The 14,642-nt window shown below is 39.3% G+C and overlaps 1 protein-coding gene across 11 annotated transcripts in view; it reads left to right on the forward strand.

The window, feature by feature from the left end:
• The window catches only part of RBFOX1 (RNA binding fox-1 homolog 1), a 440,264-nt gene that overhangs the window by 296,825 nt on the left and 128,797 nt on the right, over positions 1–14,642 (forward strand). For 10 of the 11 annotated variants that reach the window (XM_064295558.1, XM_064295563.1, XM_064295557.1 and 7 more), the window contains 3 exons: positions 3,420–3,473; positions 11,517–11,609; positions 13,335–13,395. In XM_064295558.1, the coding sequence (XP_064151628.1) occupies positions 3,420–3,473; positions 11,517–11,609; positions 13,335–13,395 (208 nt within the window). The remainder of the gene's footprint in view (positions 1–3,419; positions 3,474–11,516; positions 11,610–13,334; positions 13,396–14,642) is intronic. The other variant, XM_064295566.1, reaches the window with a different exon arrangement.

The following is a 14,642-nucleotide window of genomic DNA, read 5'->3' on the forward strand; positions in this document are numbered from 1 at the left end:
CAGGTTCTTCTCCTGGCTCTCATTTCTTGGTGGTATGAGGTCCCCCTGCCTCTCTGCTTGCTCCTCTTTTATATCTCGAAAGAGATTGACTTAAGATGCAACCTAATCTTGTAGATTGAGTTCTGCCTCATTAACATAACTGCCTCTAATCCCGCCTCGTTAATATCGTAGAGGTCGGGTTTCCAACACATAGGAAAATCACGTCGGATCACAAAATGGTGAACAAGCACACAATACTGGGAATCACAGCCTAGCCAAGTTGACACATATATTTGGGGGACACAATTCAATCCATGAAACCACCTTTTTAGTAATAAAACAGAGTTGGGCATGCCAGTGCCTTCAGTGTTAATACCGAAGTTCCTTCTACCATGGCGTTATAGATAGTGAAACTATTTCTTTGGACATGACTTTGTGCCTCCTCCCATCTCTGCATTCCAAACATGAAGCAGACCCAGAGAAAACTGGGATGATGCCTTTCTTAGCCTCTCCGCACAGTCTTTGAACTAACCTTTACTCTCATGTTTTATGCTGTAGTGGTTGAACACCCGTCACAGTTTTCCAGAGAAATATTATTTGATCTGAGCATGTCTAAAAACGCTCAGTACATATTTGCCCAAGCGCGTGCCTGTAAGCTTCTGGATTTTGCTCTTGATACAGCTATTGAGACACCTCGCGTGGATTCCAAGACGTCGCTGAACATTGCTGTTGAGCAAACAAATTCTAGTTAAGTCTGCGAATGAGTCGTGTCTGTTTAAATTGAAAATGTGCCAGCTGTGTTTACATCATTAGTCCCAAACTTCCCAATTAAACTGTTGATACTATAAATATAGTACACAACTGTCTTAGAAATGGGGCTTGCATCAGCATTTTTCTTGCAGCTTATTTCGCTGGCTTTGAGAATCATCAAACCAATGGCAATTGCCAAAGAGGCAAACGTTTCAGACCGTTTCTGGGCATACGGTCCCGTTGTTTCATTTAGGTAATGAATCATGTTAAAGCTGCTTGCCAGTTGGTTCTATCTCAATCTGATCTTATTTTAAAGGAACAGTTTTATGTTGACTTCTTAGAGAATGTTCCATAGCTGACATTTGCTTCGTGGTGTTGCAAGAAGTCTTTTTTCAAGCTTCTTTATCCATAAATAGACATGCTTCTAGGTTCTTATGCCTGAAATAAATATGATAGCATCTGTGTGGACTGAATATTCTAAGCAGGGTGTATTAAAATTACTCCTCTGAGGAATGCACAAAGTTGGGGGATTCTTTACTATGAAATTCAGTTCACTTTCGAAAGGCAAATCTTTCTGTTCTCAAATTTGAACGTTCTTTTCTTCTCTTTTTAATCATTTTTCTCTGCCCAAACCTAGGGAACTAAAATACTCTGTAGAAGAGTATTGTCTTGGCCAACGGAATATTTGGGTGTCTACAAATTGCAGAGTACATCACCTGCACGTTTCTTGGTATTTCTATCGTATGTGCTAGAAATGGGGACTTTCTATCTCCTTTCCGAGTTAAGTCTTCTCTTCTTAGCTAAAAAAAAAATTTTTTTTTTCTACTCCTCTCTGAAGCCTTTAGGTAACCAACAGGAAGAATGCTTAGTCTGTAATTCTCTGGCCAAGTACATAGCCTGAGGAACGGGCACATTTCTACTGCGTACGATGACAGAAGCATTGGGTTAGTTTACTGCAAAGTCAGAAATACTTTTATTCCAAGGTTTTGAGTTATTTGTGTTCAATTGGAGTGTGCATTTTTTGTCTTTCTAAGGGAGATACATTTCTTTGTATGTTCCAGAGGATAGCATCTCTATGTTCCAAAAAAATTTATTTTGAATTTTAACGGGGACTCTTGATGCTCTCTCCTTGGGACTCCCAGTATTCTGATTGAAGCACTTTGGTCAGGCCCAATCTCTGGGTCCTGATGCTGGTTACTCTTCCTGTCCTACCCCTAATCACTCTGTTCTCTGCTAGAGAGAGATGTGCTTATTGCCTTCCAACCAGGGAGAGAAATAAAACCCAGAATCTCCTGCAGTCATAAGGGATGCACTTAAAAGCCAGGGTGCAAAAAAGCAAGTAAGATGATGGAAAAGCTCAAGATAAAAGAAAAAGAGGATGTAAAAAAGATTTTTTTTACAATGTTCTGTTTAATTTTAGTAAAAAAAAATAATGCCCTTCACAAAAGGGCCCTTCATTTTCTATTTAAAAAAAATACACTTCACTAAAAAGGGCATCTGCTGCCATTCTACGTTGGAGTAGATCTTCCATCTCCTCCTGTCTTCCCTGCATGGTCACATACTTTGGCATCTCCCCGCCCAAGTCTGCACGTATGCGGAGCAGGCTGTACTCAAATGTCCAGTCTACCTCATGGAAGGAATCTAAGAAGCCTGGGAAGATTCTAAGGTCAAGGGAAAGGATTTTGGATTATCAGATGCTTTTGGTTTCAGGGTCCTTGTTCTCCTCTATTGAATGTGAATAAGGATTATTTGAGATGCGTTTTTCACTGGGGTTGCACGAGTAAGCAATAAAAATACAGAGTACTGGTTAAATTTGAATTTCAAATAAACAGCGAATATATTTTTTTTAATTATAAACATACCCCAAATATTGTATGGGCATACTTAGCCTTAAAAAAAACCCTGAAATTTAAATTTAGCTGGGCATTCTATATTTTATCTGGTGGCTCTATCCCTCACCCTGAGTGAAACTTTCTAAAACTAACCTGATTTATTTGTAATCTGGAACTTTGTGTCTAGACTTGAAGACATTGAGAACTGCTCTTATTTCTTATAGAGCTTATTGATGCTAATTAAATCTATCTCTGTGTTTAAAAATATGGCGTATCTTCTTGAGAAAGTGCATTTCTGCCTGATGGCTGACCAGAACTGTGTTGGTGTCTTGATTATCACGATTGTCCAGGTAGTGAATCTTGCTTTTGTCTGTTTTACTTTCCTTCTCTCATATGGTCTGGCTGCTCCTAGCGTTTATAGAGGTTGAAAGCCTAAACCCCTTAATGTCTTATTTCAATTGAACATATTATTATCAAAATCCCACTTCATTGGGGTGTTTCTCCCAGTGGCTATTGCGATGGTGTAGAAGGCTCAGGGTGTAGCATAGTCATTTTTGATCTTTACCGCTCAGTGCCTGGGAAAGCAATCACTCACTCATAAATAAAGTAAAATAGAATTAAGCCTTTGATTACATATTTTTGTACCAGTCCCCTACTAAGATACCTCACCTCATGGCGAATGCCATAATTTTGCCATATTCTCTTGGTCAAGCATATCACTTAATAGAACAATGTAAAATGTATATCCATGACATTAAAAAACAAGAAAAAAATTCTCACTGTGGAAATGATTACCAATATACATAGTGATTTGTTCCATCTCACTTTTGCTTATAAAGTATTTCTATTTCTTTGCAGCAATTTGGTAAAATCTTAGATGTTGAAATTATTTTTAATGAGCGAGGCTCAAAGGTAAGCAACTTAATTCACTTTGGAATCATTTAGCTTATTTTACGATGTTTGTTATGGATAAGGGGAAACAACTGCACTGTTTTAATCAGCACACTATGAAAATGTACTTCAGTGGGAATTTCAGTAGGGACCCCCTCCAGTTTCCAAAATGGTGGGAAATGCATTGGACTGGGTTCGAAATGTATAAGGGGATAATTTAAAGTTTTCTTACTATGTGTATATGTATCAAGTTTCCAGAAGAAAATTACCCGTGCTTAAAAAAATAATGATGTTGCTACATTTTTGTTTTTCAGTGATAATTATGTTCTTTATATTAAAAAGTGAGTTGATAGTCTCATGAGCAGGTAAATATGTGATTATTCTGTATTAATAAAGTGCAGTTATTTTCCTGGGTTTCAGGGGGAGAAAAAGCTCATATACACCAATCTTTTGAATATAATTTTATTCATTAGTATGTTAACTAATCCACATTTTGCAATTTGCCATTGCTTTGAATTTTTTTTTTCCCCCTAGGAAAGCAGTTTTTAGGTACGTTTTGCTAGAGCTAACAGTGTTTATAAAACTTGGGAACTCTACAGAGAGGCTCCAGTACGTTCTAAATAGAAATACGTTGGGAGGAAAAAAAAAGCCAAACTCTTCCAAAACATCCTTTATATCATTGATTATCTTAGTGGGGTTCCCAAGATCGATATCATCGAAATCACCAGGGAGCTTGTTAGAAATGCAAATTCTCAGGCCCCAACCAAGATGTACTGAACATGGTTCTGAAACTCTGAAAGGGGAGCCCAGCAGCCTGTTATAACAAACCTCCCAGAATGGAGTCCATAGATGTCACAAACAGTTAAGCACTCAACTACTAGCCAAAATGATGGCAGTTCAAACCTTCCCAGAGGTGTCTCGAAGACAGGCCTGGAGATCTGCTTCCAGAAGGTCATAGCCTTGAAAACCCCATGGAGTAGTTCTACTCTGCAACACATGGGGTCGCGTGAATTGGAACTGACTGACAGAAATTAACAACAAAGTTTCCAGACTTGTTCTTAAAATTATAACCACAGTATCTTCCTATTTCAGACAAATGTTAAGCCTTCCTTTTCCTGAATGTGAAATATTCCTTTACTCACTTAGTGGTAGTCTTAATTATCTAACACTGGTATAAGAGAAATACTACAAGTAGATGGTTTTAAGAAACAGAAATTTATTCTTTCACAGATTAGGAGGCTAGAAACCCAAATTCAGGGCACTGGGTCTAGGGGAAGCCTTCTTTCTCTGTGGGCTCTGGGGGAAGGTCCTTATCTCTTCAGCTTCTCTTTTCTGGTTCCTTGGAGATCTCCATGTGGTTTGGCATCTGTATTCCCCCATCTCAGCTTTGCTTAATCTGCTTTTTTTTATATCTTGTAAGAGGTTGGCTTAAGACATACCCTGCACTAATCCTGCCTCATTAACATTACAGGCAACCCATTCCTGAATGGAATTATAAACCACAGGCAGGAAGGTTAGGATTTACAACACATATTTTTTGGGAGACACAATGCAATCCACAGCAGTGGTTTTGCTTTGTCTTGGCTTCCTTTTCCTCCTTTGTGGTTCTTTTGCTTCCGCTCAAGTATCCCCTTTCTAGCTGAACTCAGAGAAAACTCAAGAGGCCAATCAGAATCTCCTGAAGGACAACCAGTGCTGGGGGATAACAGGGATCAATTGTGCAAAGGAATGTGGGTATTAAGCTAGGAAAAAAAACCAAACCCATTGCCCTCGATTCTGACTCACAATGTCCCTATAGCTAGAGTCGAGACTCTAGCAAAATATGTATGCACAGATATCAAATCTATTGCCATCAAATCGATTCCAACTCATAGCAATCCTATACGACAGAGTAGAACTGCCCCCTATGGTTTCCAAGGAATGCCTGGTGGATTCGAACTGCCAGCCTTTTTGGTTAGCAGCCATAGCTCTTATCCACCACACCACCAGGGTTTCCATGCACAGATATAGGCTTACGTAAATAAAGGTTTACTGCGTTGGTGGGTTAAAAGAACTCCTCAGGTCAAAAGTTTAATCTTAAAAAAAAAAAGAACTTAACTAAATATATTTTTATGAAACTTAAAGTACTTCCACATGGGTTGGTTAAATATGTAATAAATAAAATTTCACCACCAACCAAGAACATGTTTCTCATAAAAGCAGATGTGAAAAAATTGCAAAAAGCAAATCTACTCTCGTTTGTGTGCATTTTATGTAAGAGGCCAAAAGATGGCTATTGCCCAAACTGTGCCAGCAAGCTATAAAAAAAGAAAAATGACACGCATTCTTTTTTAAGTCTGTATGAAATAATGTTCTTAATGGATTGGTTCATTAAAAAAAAAAAAAAATTAATTCTGTGTCATAATTTTTTTAAAAACTGGATGTGGATATTGACCTTAACCCTTTACTGTTGGGTCAATTCTGACTCATGTGACACCATGTGTGTGGAATACAACTGTGCTTCATAGGGCTTTCATGGCTGTGACCTACGAGGACCAGATTTCCAGGCCTTTCTTCCAAGGCACCTCTGGGTAGTTTGGAACTGCCAACCTTTTGGTTAGTAGTCTAATGCTTAATCATTTAAGTCACCTAGGCACCTGGATACAGACCTTCAAAAAAAAAACCTAACCTACTGCCTTTGAGTCCATTCCAGCTCATAACAACCCCATAGGGTTCCCAAGGCTGTAAATCTTTATGGAAACTGACTGCCACATCTTCTTCCCATGGAGCTGCTAGTGGTTTTGAACGGCCAACATTTCAGTTAGCTGTTGACTGCCTTAACCGTTGCGCCAGCAGGGCTCCCTTAGGATATTGATCTTAGCAACTGGAAAATGAACACTTTCTAAAAAAAAACAAAAACAGCTTAACAAAGTTTGGCTCTGCATGTGGCAAATATACCATTCCCCAGATGGTTAGAGACTTTAAGCTCCCTTCATGCATCCTGGGATTGTGAAAGTGGATCCTGAAAGCCCACCAGATACCCCAGATACCAAAGGATATTGGTTTTAGCCTCATTGCTTTCCTTGCACAGGCAATTTGGGATAAGTCAGTAGCCAGGAGGACTACTGAGCAAAACTGGTTTGCTCTAAGGTTGCTGCCATAGTACTAGTTCTCTTGGGTATAGCAGCCACCTCCTCCCCTGAAGCTCACACTTGAATCCACCATTCCTGGGACAGTTTGCAGGCCCCTCCTTCCTGAGTACATAGATAGAGAATTTAACTGAACAGGACAATGCTGGTCAAATTGGGGAAGAAACTTCCAGTACTCTCTCTTCCACGGCCACAGTGATGTTGCAGTATGCCAGATGCATATAAAAACCCAATTGGTTGTACTCTCTGGTTCTGCTAGTTCAGGGAACTTATCATTCTTTTATAACTTCAGATATTATACAGCCATTCTTTGTAATATGTCAGCAGTTTGACCTCTAGGCTTGGGGGAGGGGAAAGTGAACTTTCTTTTTGCTTGTTGTGTGAAAATCGTTGCAGAGACTATTTCTGTATCTGCAAAGCATAGTGCATGAAGGGAAAAACGTGCCCTGCCTAATCCTTTGCGTTCAGGCCTGATGTATTCTTGGCGAAATTGTAGATGATGACCTGGAATGTTGGCCGATTTTCTTGTAACCGGGCATCTGCCTGCAGCATCACTGCCTTTAAAGCTTTCTTTAAAAAAAAAAAAAAATTATATTTAATTTACATTTTGTTTTGTAACTTTTGCCAGTTGGAGAAAGCTATTTAATTCCTTTCGAGAGCTGTTTTGGGACATTAGGAGAATATCGCTTGCTATTTTGAAAGTACAATGGCGGTGCTATTTTTAAGACTTCTTCCGTCATTCCCATGATTAGCCTGTCTCTGGGGGCTTCAGGAACAAGACCATTTAAATTTGCGGCATCAAGAGCCAAACTTTGTTAAGCTGCCTTTTTGTTTTCTTTTGGATTAGGTAACATCAAAAATAGCTTCTCTAGGTGGGTATGCTCCCTCTGTAAGAACGGGTCTTGCAGGTGTTGGAGCTCCCGGTGGAATGTATCTAGAATGTCACCCAGCGGGTCCATTTGGGAGCTGCTAAATGGGGGCAGTGACTCACATGGATATTTTTCATGCTTGACATTAACGTTTACAGGAAAACCCAACCAAACCCGCTACTGGTGAGTTGATTCCAAATGATAGCGACTCCATAAGAAAGAGTAGAACTGCCGCATAGGGTTTCCGAGGAGCGACTGGTAGATTCAAACTGTAGACCTTTTGGTTAGCAGCAAAGCTCTTGACCACAACTCTACCAGGGCTCCAAACCAAATCCATTGCCTTCAAGTAGATTCTGACTCATAGCACCCTGTAGGACAAAGTAGATCTGCCCCGTAGGGTCTCCAAGAAGTGGTTAGTGGATTCGAACTGCCGACATTTTGGTTAGCAGCCCAATGCTTAACTACTGTGCCGTCAGGGCCTTCTTTAAAGGGACATTTTCTTTTTAGTGATTGAGAAACCTGAACCATCGTTATGACCTCTTTTCCACCACTGGGTGCCAGAGAGGCGGAGAGAAAATGGGTGGTCCTTTAAGAGCTAGGAAGTCACCTTCTGGCCATTCTTTACGGGGACAGTCCCCTGATGCACACAACTCAACACTAAATGAGGATGTCTGTGCGGAACTTGCGTGTTTGTGTGTGCGTCTGTATGCGTGTATATGCACCTATACATACACATGTAGTATATATGTATGTGCATGTACGCATGTTTCCCCCATTTTAGCTGACACTCTGCTTTACCAAACATGATGTCCTTTTCTAGCGATTGGTCTTTCCTGATGACATTTCCAAAGTAAGCAAGATAAAGTCTTGCCATTTTTGCTTCTGAGGAATATTCTGGTTGCATTTCTGCTAAGACTGGTTTGTTCATTCTTCTGGCAGTTCACAGTAGTCAACATTCTTCGCCAACACCACAGTTCAAATGCATCAAGTCTTCTTCTATCTTTCTTTTTCATTGTGCAGCATTCACATGCATATGAAGCAATTGAAAAGACCATAGCTGGGGTCAGATGGACCTTAGTCATCAAAATGACACCTTAGTTTCTCATTACTTACTAAATTTAAGACATGGCTATCGGTGCTAGGGAGTTAGACTTATAGGTAAAGAAGAGAAGATTGTTAAGAAGCTCCTGAGATGTGATTTTGGCCTTACTTCTACCTTTAAGCTCCAAATAACTGAGTCAGATAGATATTCACCCCGGAAACTCACCCTGCTCAGTAAGTTGCCCTATAGAAACCAGGCAATATAATATTCTGCTTATTATAAAAAACTGAAGAAGTCTTTTGTGGTGCTTAAGTGATATGAGCAAAGCAAAGATGTCATTTTGAGGACTGAAGTGTGCCTGATCCAGACTGTGGCATTTTCAGCCTCCTCATTTGCATGCAAAAGCTGAATAATGAATAAGGAGACCGAAGAAGGGCTGATGCCTTTGAATTATTGTGTTGGTGAAGGATATTGAATACACCATGGACTGCCAAAAGTACAAACAAATCTGACATGGAAAAGTGTGACCAGAGTGCTCCTTGGAAGCACCGATGGCAAGACTTCATCTCACTGACTTTGGACATGTTAATAGGAGGGACTAGTCTCTGGAGAAGGACCTCATGCCTGGTAAACTAAAGGGTTAGCAAAAAAGGGGAAGAGCCTCAACAAGATGGATTGACACAGTGGCTGTAACAGTGGGCTCAAACATAGCAATGATTGTGAGGATGGCATAAGACCAGGTCGTGTTTCATTCTTTTGTACACAGGGTCATTATGAGTCGCAACTGACTTGTTGGCATCTAAAAACAACAGTGATATGAGACACAATGGAAATACAGTTGCTGGGCCACACTGGCAGGTTTACAAGCAAACAGATTTCTGGGTTCCCCTCTGGAATTCTGATGCAGTAAATCTGGGACAGGGCCCAAGAATCTAAGTGTTTAATATGCTCCATAGTTCCTTCTCATGGGCAACTAAGTTTGGGACCCACTGGCCAAGAATTAGAGCCATGAAATGGAACAAAGCTCCAAAATCCTGTCTTTTGCCCATCAAAGAGCTATTATTTCAAAAGTATTCAGGTAGTGAGTATTTTGAGCACCTGATATGGGAGCCCCTGGGTGGTGCAAATGGTTCATGTGTCAGCTTCTAACGAAAAGGTTGGCAGTTTGAGTTCACCCAGAGATGCCTTGGAAGAAAGGCCTGGGGATCTGCTTCTAAGAAATCAGCCTTTGAAACCCCTGTGGAGCACAATTCTACTCTGACAACACAGGGTAGCCATGAGTTGGGATCAACTCAAGGGGACCTGGTTTGGTTTTTAAACTGGCATATGGTGATTTTTAAGACTAAGTAGGACCCTTCAGTAATGGAATATGTAGTCTAATGTTAATGACATGATGCAGGTTTCATTCTAATCACAGATCTTCACTATTGGACAGATTTTAAAAGGTAATTCAGTCTTATCCTTCAAAGTAAAGAAACTTAAATGTTCTCTATAGAATCCTGTTAAATGACCACCCATTCTAGTCTGAAGACACCTATAGTGTCCTCAGTGGATGGGTCCATTTTCACTACTGTGAAGTTCTCTCTTCCCCAGACCATTGGGCAATAGCTCCCAAAACATTATTCGTTTTGGAGGTTACAAAGGCAACCTAGTGAGAGACTGGGAATGAACACCAGCTGGTTATGATTGTGGGTTATTTGTAATTAGTGTCTGTTTTACTAGTCACCTGCCCCAACAAAGCTGAATTTAAAGCCAATATTTACCTTTGTGTAAGGTTTACCCAAAGGGACATAGAGGTCCCCCAAATTGCATGATTTTTCCTAGTTTACACTGTGAAAACCAGAAGGAGCTGGGCAAATTTGCACTGGAATTGTTTCAAAAGATTGGTGTATATTGCTGAACAAGATGTACAAATATTTTTAGGGGTTTTAAAAATAATGTGTCATATTTTCTGTACTCTTCTTAGGAACAGTGTCAGTGAAGAAAAAGATGGCTTTTGACAATATGAGGTTTAGTGGGGGGGGTTTAAGACTGAAATATTAAAAGCAAAATGCTGCAATGATGAAGCAAAGAGTACATGATCTATCAGTAAAAGAGAAGGGCTGAGAGTGTTATTGTCAATAACATCTCCTAACAGAGCCACTATAGTTTTCTACCTGTCAATATGAATACCAGCGTAATGTCTTAGAACTTTACAATCTGTGTACATATTTCCCTTTTTGGTTAATAAGGTAGCGCCAAAACTTTATTAATCCCGAGGCATGTATGTTATTGGGGGCCAGGGGATGATTCATATAGAAATGTTACTTCAACTGTTTGCGTAATCAATTGGAGTTTATTTCTGTTCATTTCATGTGATTCTTTTTTTTGTTTGTTTATTAGATCAAAGAGTTTAAGATGTATTATTAAAAAAAAAAAGGTCTTTCCTTTTTTTAGGCTTTTGATTTTTATTTTTGAGAAGTAAAGGCTGTAGAATTGACCAATTTGAATAACCCTAAAATTGCATGAAGAAGAAATGTTCTTAAAACCACACGGCATGTCTCTGTAGGAAATGTTAGAGGATTTTGGCATTCATTGTTGAATTCTGTGCACACGTTTATTTTATTTTACTTTATTTTTAATTTGCATGTCAAGAAAGTGGTTCCCTTTTTTTCCCCTCTTGTTATTTCATTTTATTCTCTGTGAAGACACTGTAAATTTATTTTGATCTCATTTTCTTTTTTGTTAGATTTATTTTCTTCTGTAGTGACATTTAGCAAGGTATTTTTAGTATCCTTCTTTGAATTCTTTAGGGGTTACAGCTAACTGGTGACAGTAAAAAAAGAAAAAGAAAAAAGAAAAACCTTGTTCACATTTATTGCTTACTTATTGCACATCTTAGTACTCTTATAATTTCTCTAATTTGCATGTTACAGAACTGAAGCCAGGACAAGAAGTAGAAATTAAAGCGAGAGAACGTTGCAAAGTGGTCGTGGATTGAAATATTAATCTGCATGTTGTTTTCCCTTCTCCCTCCTGCATGCAGGGATTTGGTTTCGTAACTTTCGAAAATAGTGCCGATGCGGACAGGGCGAGGGAGAAATTACACGGCACCGTGGTTGAGGGCCGTAAAATCGAGGTGCATGTTCAAAATATTTTCCTTTTCATCTTTTTTATAAATGTCTGCTTCACGCTCATTCGCTGTTTCAGATGCATCACCGGTGTCTTGTATGTGACCCTATTCCCTTCTCATTGTTTATATATATATACACTTATATATAAAAAGGAAAACTGGCCTTACTTTTTTTTTTTTTTTTTTACTTTATGTTACTCTTATTACTGCTGAGAGGTGGATGGCAAAAGTGAGACACAAGAAAGGTTAATCTGAAAGGTGTTTTATTTATTTATTTATTTTCCATCTTTTGTAATCAACGGGTGCAGTAGGTTCCAAACAGTAGAGTCAGCATTGCAAAAACAAAACAAAATTCAGAGCAGTTTTTTTGTTTGTTTTGTTTGTTTTTAATTTTTCTTTCCACTGCAGGGTTGACGAGGGATCCATAGTGGTTTGCAAATTAAACCAAATTATGAGACAAATAGCTTTTGAAAGAAAAAAGTGTTTTGTTTTTTGTTTTTTAAATGGGAGGTCTTTATTATTAAATTCCTCATTTTTTTTTAAGAAGCCACTTTGAATCATTTTATTCCTTTGATAACAAAGTGAATAGCCGAACAGGATTTCCTGTTCCATATGTGGTCCCTCGTCATCAAAAAAAGAAAAAAACCCATAATGCCAGTACTCAGTATCAGCTCTACCACGGGATCTCCCTCAACCCTGCCACAGGGTCTTATTTGTTAAAACTTAAAAAAAAAAAAAAAAACCAGTTAAAAATGCTTTAGTCTTTGGAGTAAGATGTTGCATATTTTGCCTTTCATTTCCCCCCTTCGGCGATAACGCTTAGGCCCCTCACCAAACTCTCAGTAACCATGGTAACTGTATACAAACCCATGCTGGCGATGGTGGTGAATGGTAAGTGGTGAAGAGTCCATCTGCCGTTTCACGTATTTAGTTGATCTCTCTATATACATATATATATACCACGTGGATTTTTTTGACTTGTCGTATTAAGTTTTCTTGATGCTCTATTTTTTTGGATATGGGTACGCCTGTAATTGAGTGTCCGTTCTAAGCTAGCCTGAGAGGCACTGAGTGGACTGAGATTTGAGCGGCGCACATCTTACTCAGATTGTTAACTCATACCGTGTTAAACAATGCACCCTCTCTTTCATCCTTTCGTTAGCTGTGACTTTAAAGCTTGAATGATTTTGTTAATTCTTGTGATGTAAAAGGCTCCTGTTCCAAGTGTTGAATGCTAGATGTTGCTTCTTCCGATGGTTCTCCCTTCTAAAGTGTTGCACACGGCTAAAACCTGTTTGTCCCTTTTTTTGACTTTTACGTTCCCTTGTACCTTGTCTCTTCCCTCTTCTTCTCCACTGCATGTTCCTTCATATGAACTTTATTTTATGTTAAAAAAAAATTTATCGTTTCTGTGTTCCCATGGAGTACACGCATGCTTTTTAAATCTTCAACTATGCAGTACCTTTTAATTTGCTTTTACTGTCTATTAAACGTTTAAATGATATGACATTGCTTTATTGAAATGATTTGTAAGTTTAAATGGTCATGAAGTAAATGTAATTATAAAAATGTATGATTTTTGTTATGCACCTACTGCCTTTTATAAATTAAAATGCATTTTTAGTTTTTTTTTTTTTTTTAAATAAGTATTCACAGTCATAATGCATGCAACTAATTGTATTGTGGCCTGGCCCTGGGATATGTGCTCATTTGAGTTTTCTATGTACATAGGTAAATAATGCCACAGCACGTGTAATGACAAATAAAAAGACCGTCAACCCTTATACAAATGGTAAGTAGACACTGGCCTTGTGGAGGAGGCCTCTCCAGCTCTGACTCTGTTGTGTGGTTTAGCAGAGAATCCGTTTGAACAAGCTTCTCCGTGGCCACCAGGCCTTTCCTGCTGATCTGCTACAGTGAACCGCCTGAATACATAAAATAATTTTTTACGGCAAAGGCAAATTTCCACTTCAGGTTAAGTTTGCAATGCCCTTCTTCCAGTTTCTACGGAATAACTCCTATTTGGAGTTGAGATACAAAGATTATTTGGGAATTAGGTAGGTTGTTTAATTTGTTGTCCCTATTTTTTTTATGGTAAGCTGAAAAGGGGCCCTGGTGGCACAATGAATACTACGTGCTCTGATGCTAACTGAAAGGTTGGCGATTCAAATCCATCAATGGCTCTGTGGGAGAAAAGACCTGGCAATCTGTTCCCACATAGATGACAGCCTAAGAAACCCCATGGGGCAGTTCTACTCTGTCCTATAGGGCCGCTATGAGTCTGAATTGACTCAGACCACCCACCGACAGCAATGGTAAGTTGATCAGGAGGGAGGGAGGGGCAGTAGAGAAGTTTTGTTTGTCTCTTTCTTCCCACTTCCTCCTCCTTGATCATTAGCCCTGCTGGAAGTGGGACCACAGAATTTGGCTTTTGAAGTGATTTGGAGGGTGTCTGCCCATCCAGTTCTGCGGGAAGAGCAGAACATGGGGATGAGCTATTTGCTGCTCTCTCGGTCACGCACTGAAGGAGCCCTGGTGGCGCAGTGGTTAAAGCACTTGGCTGATAACCAAACTGCCTGCAGTTCAAACCCACCAGCTACTCTGTGGGATAAAAATCTGGCAGTCTGCTTCGGTATATATTTACAGCCTTGGAAACCCTATGGGGCAGTTCTACTGTGTTCTACAGGGTTGCTGTGGGTCAGAATTGACTCCAGGACAACGGGTTGGTTGGTTGGTCTGTTAGGTCACACAGTGCTATTTTGGACCAGATGAGGGTGTTGCCATGTATTGCATACCGTTTCAGGACAATGCATTCCTGTCCTTACCAACTAAGACAAGGTCTCAGAACTTCTCCTAAAAACATTTGTCATATACATGTGGAGAGTCATTACAAAGGTTCAAACATTTTAATTCTTTCAACCTTCTCAGAATGAATTTCTCTTTAATATATATATTTAAAAAATCTTCTGAGATGTTTCTCACATACTGAATTACTTCATTTTGCTAAAAATTAGAAAAAAGTAAGTAAAAAGTATATAG

The sequence above is a fragment of the Loxodonta africana genome, chromosome 12, assembly GCF_030014295.1.
Source record: "Loxodonta africana isolate mLoxAfr1 chromosome 12, mLoxAfr1.hap2, whole genome shotgun sequence".
Classification (NCBI taxonomy): domain Eukaryota; kingdom Metazoa; phylum Chordata; class Mammalia; order Proboscidea; family Elephantidae; genus Loxodonta; species Loxodonta africana.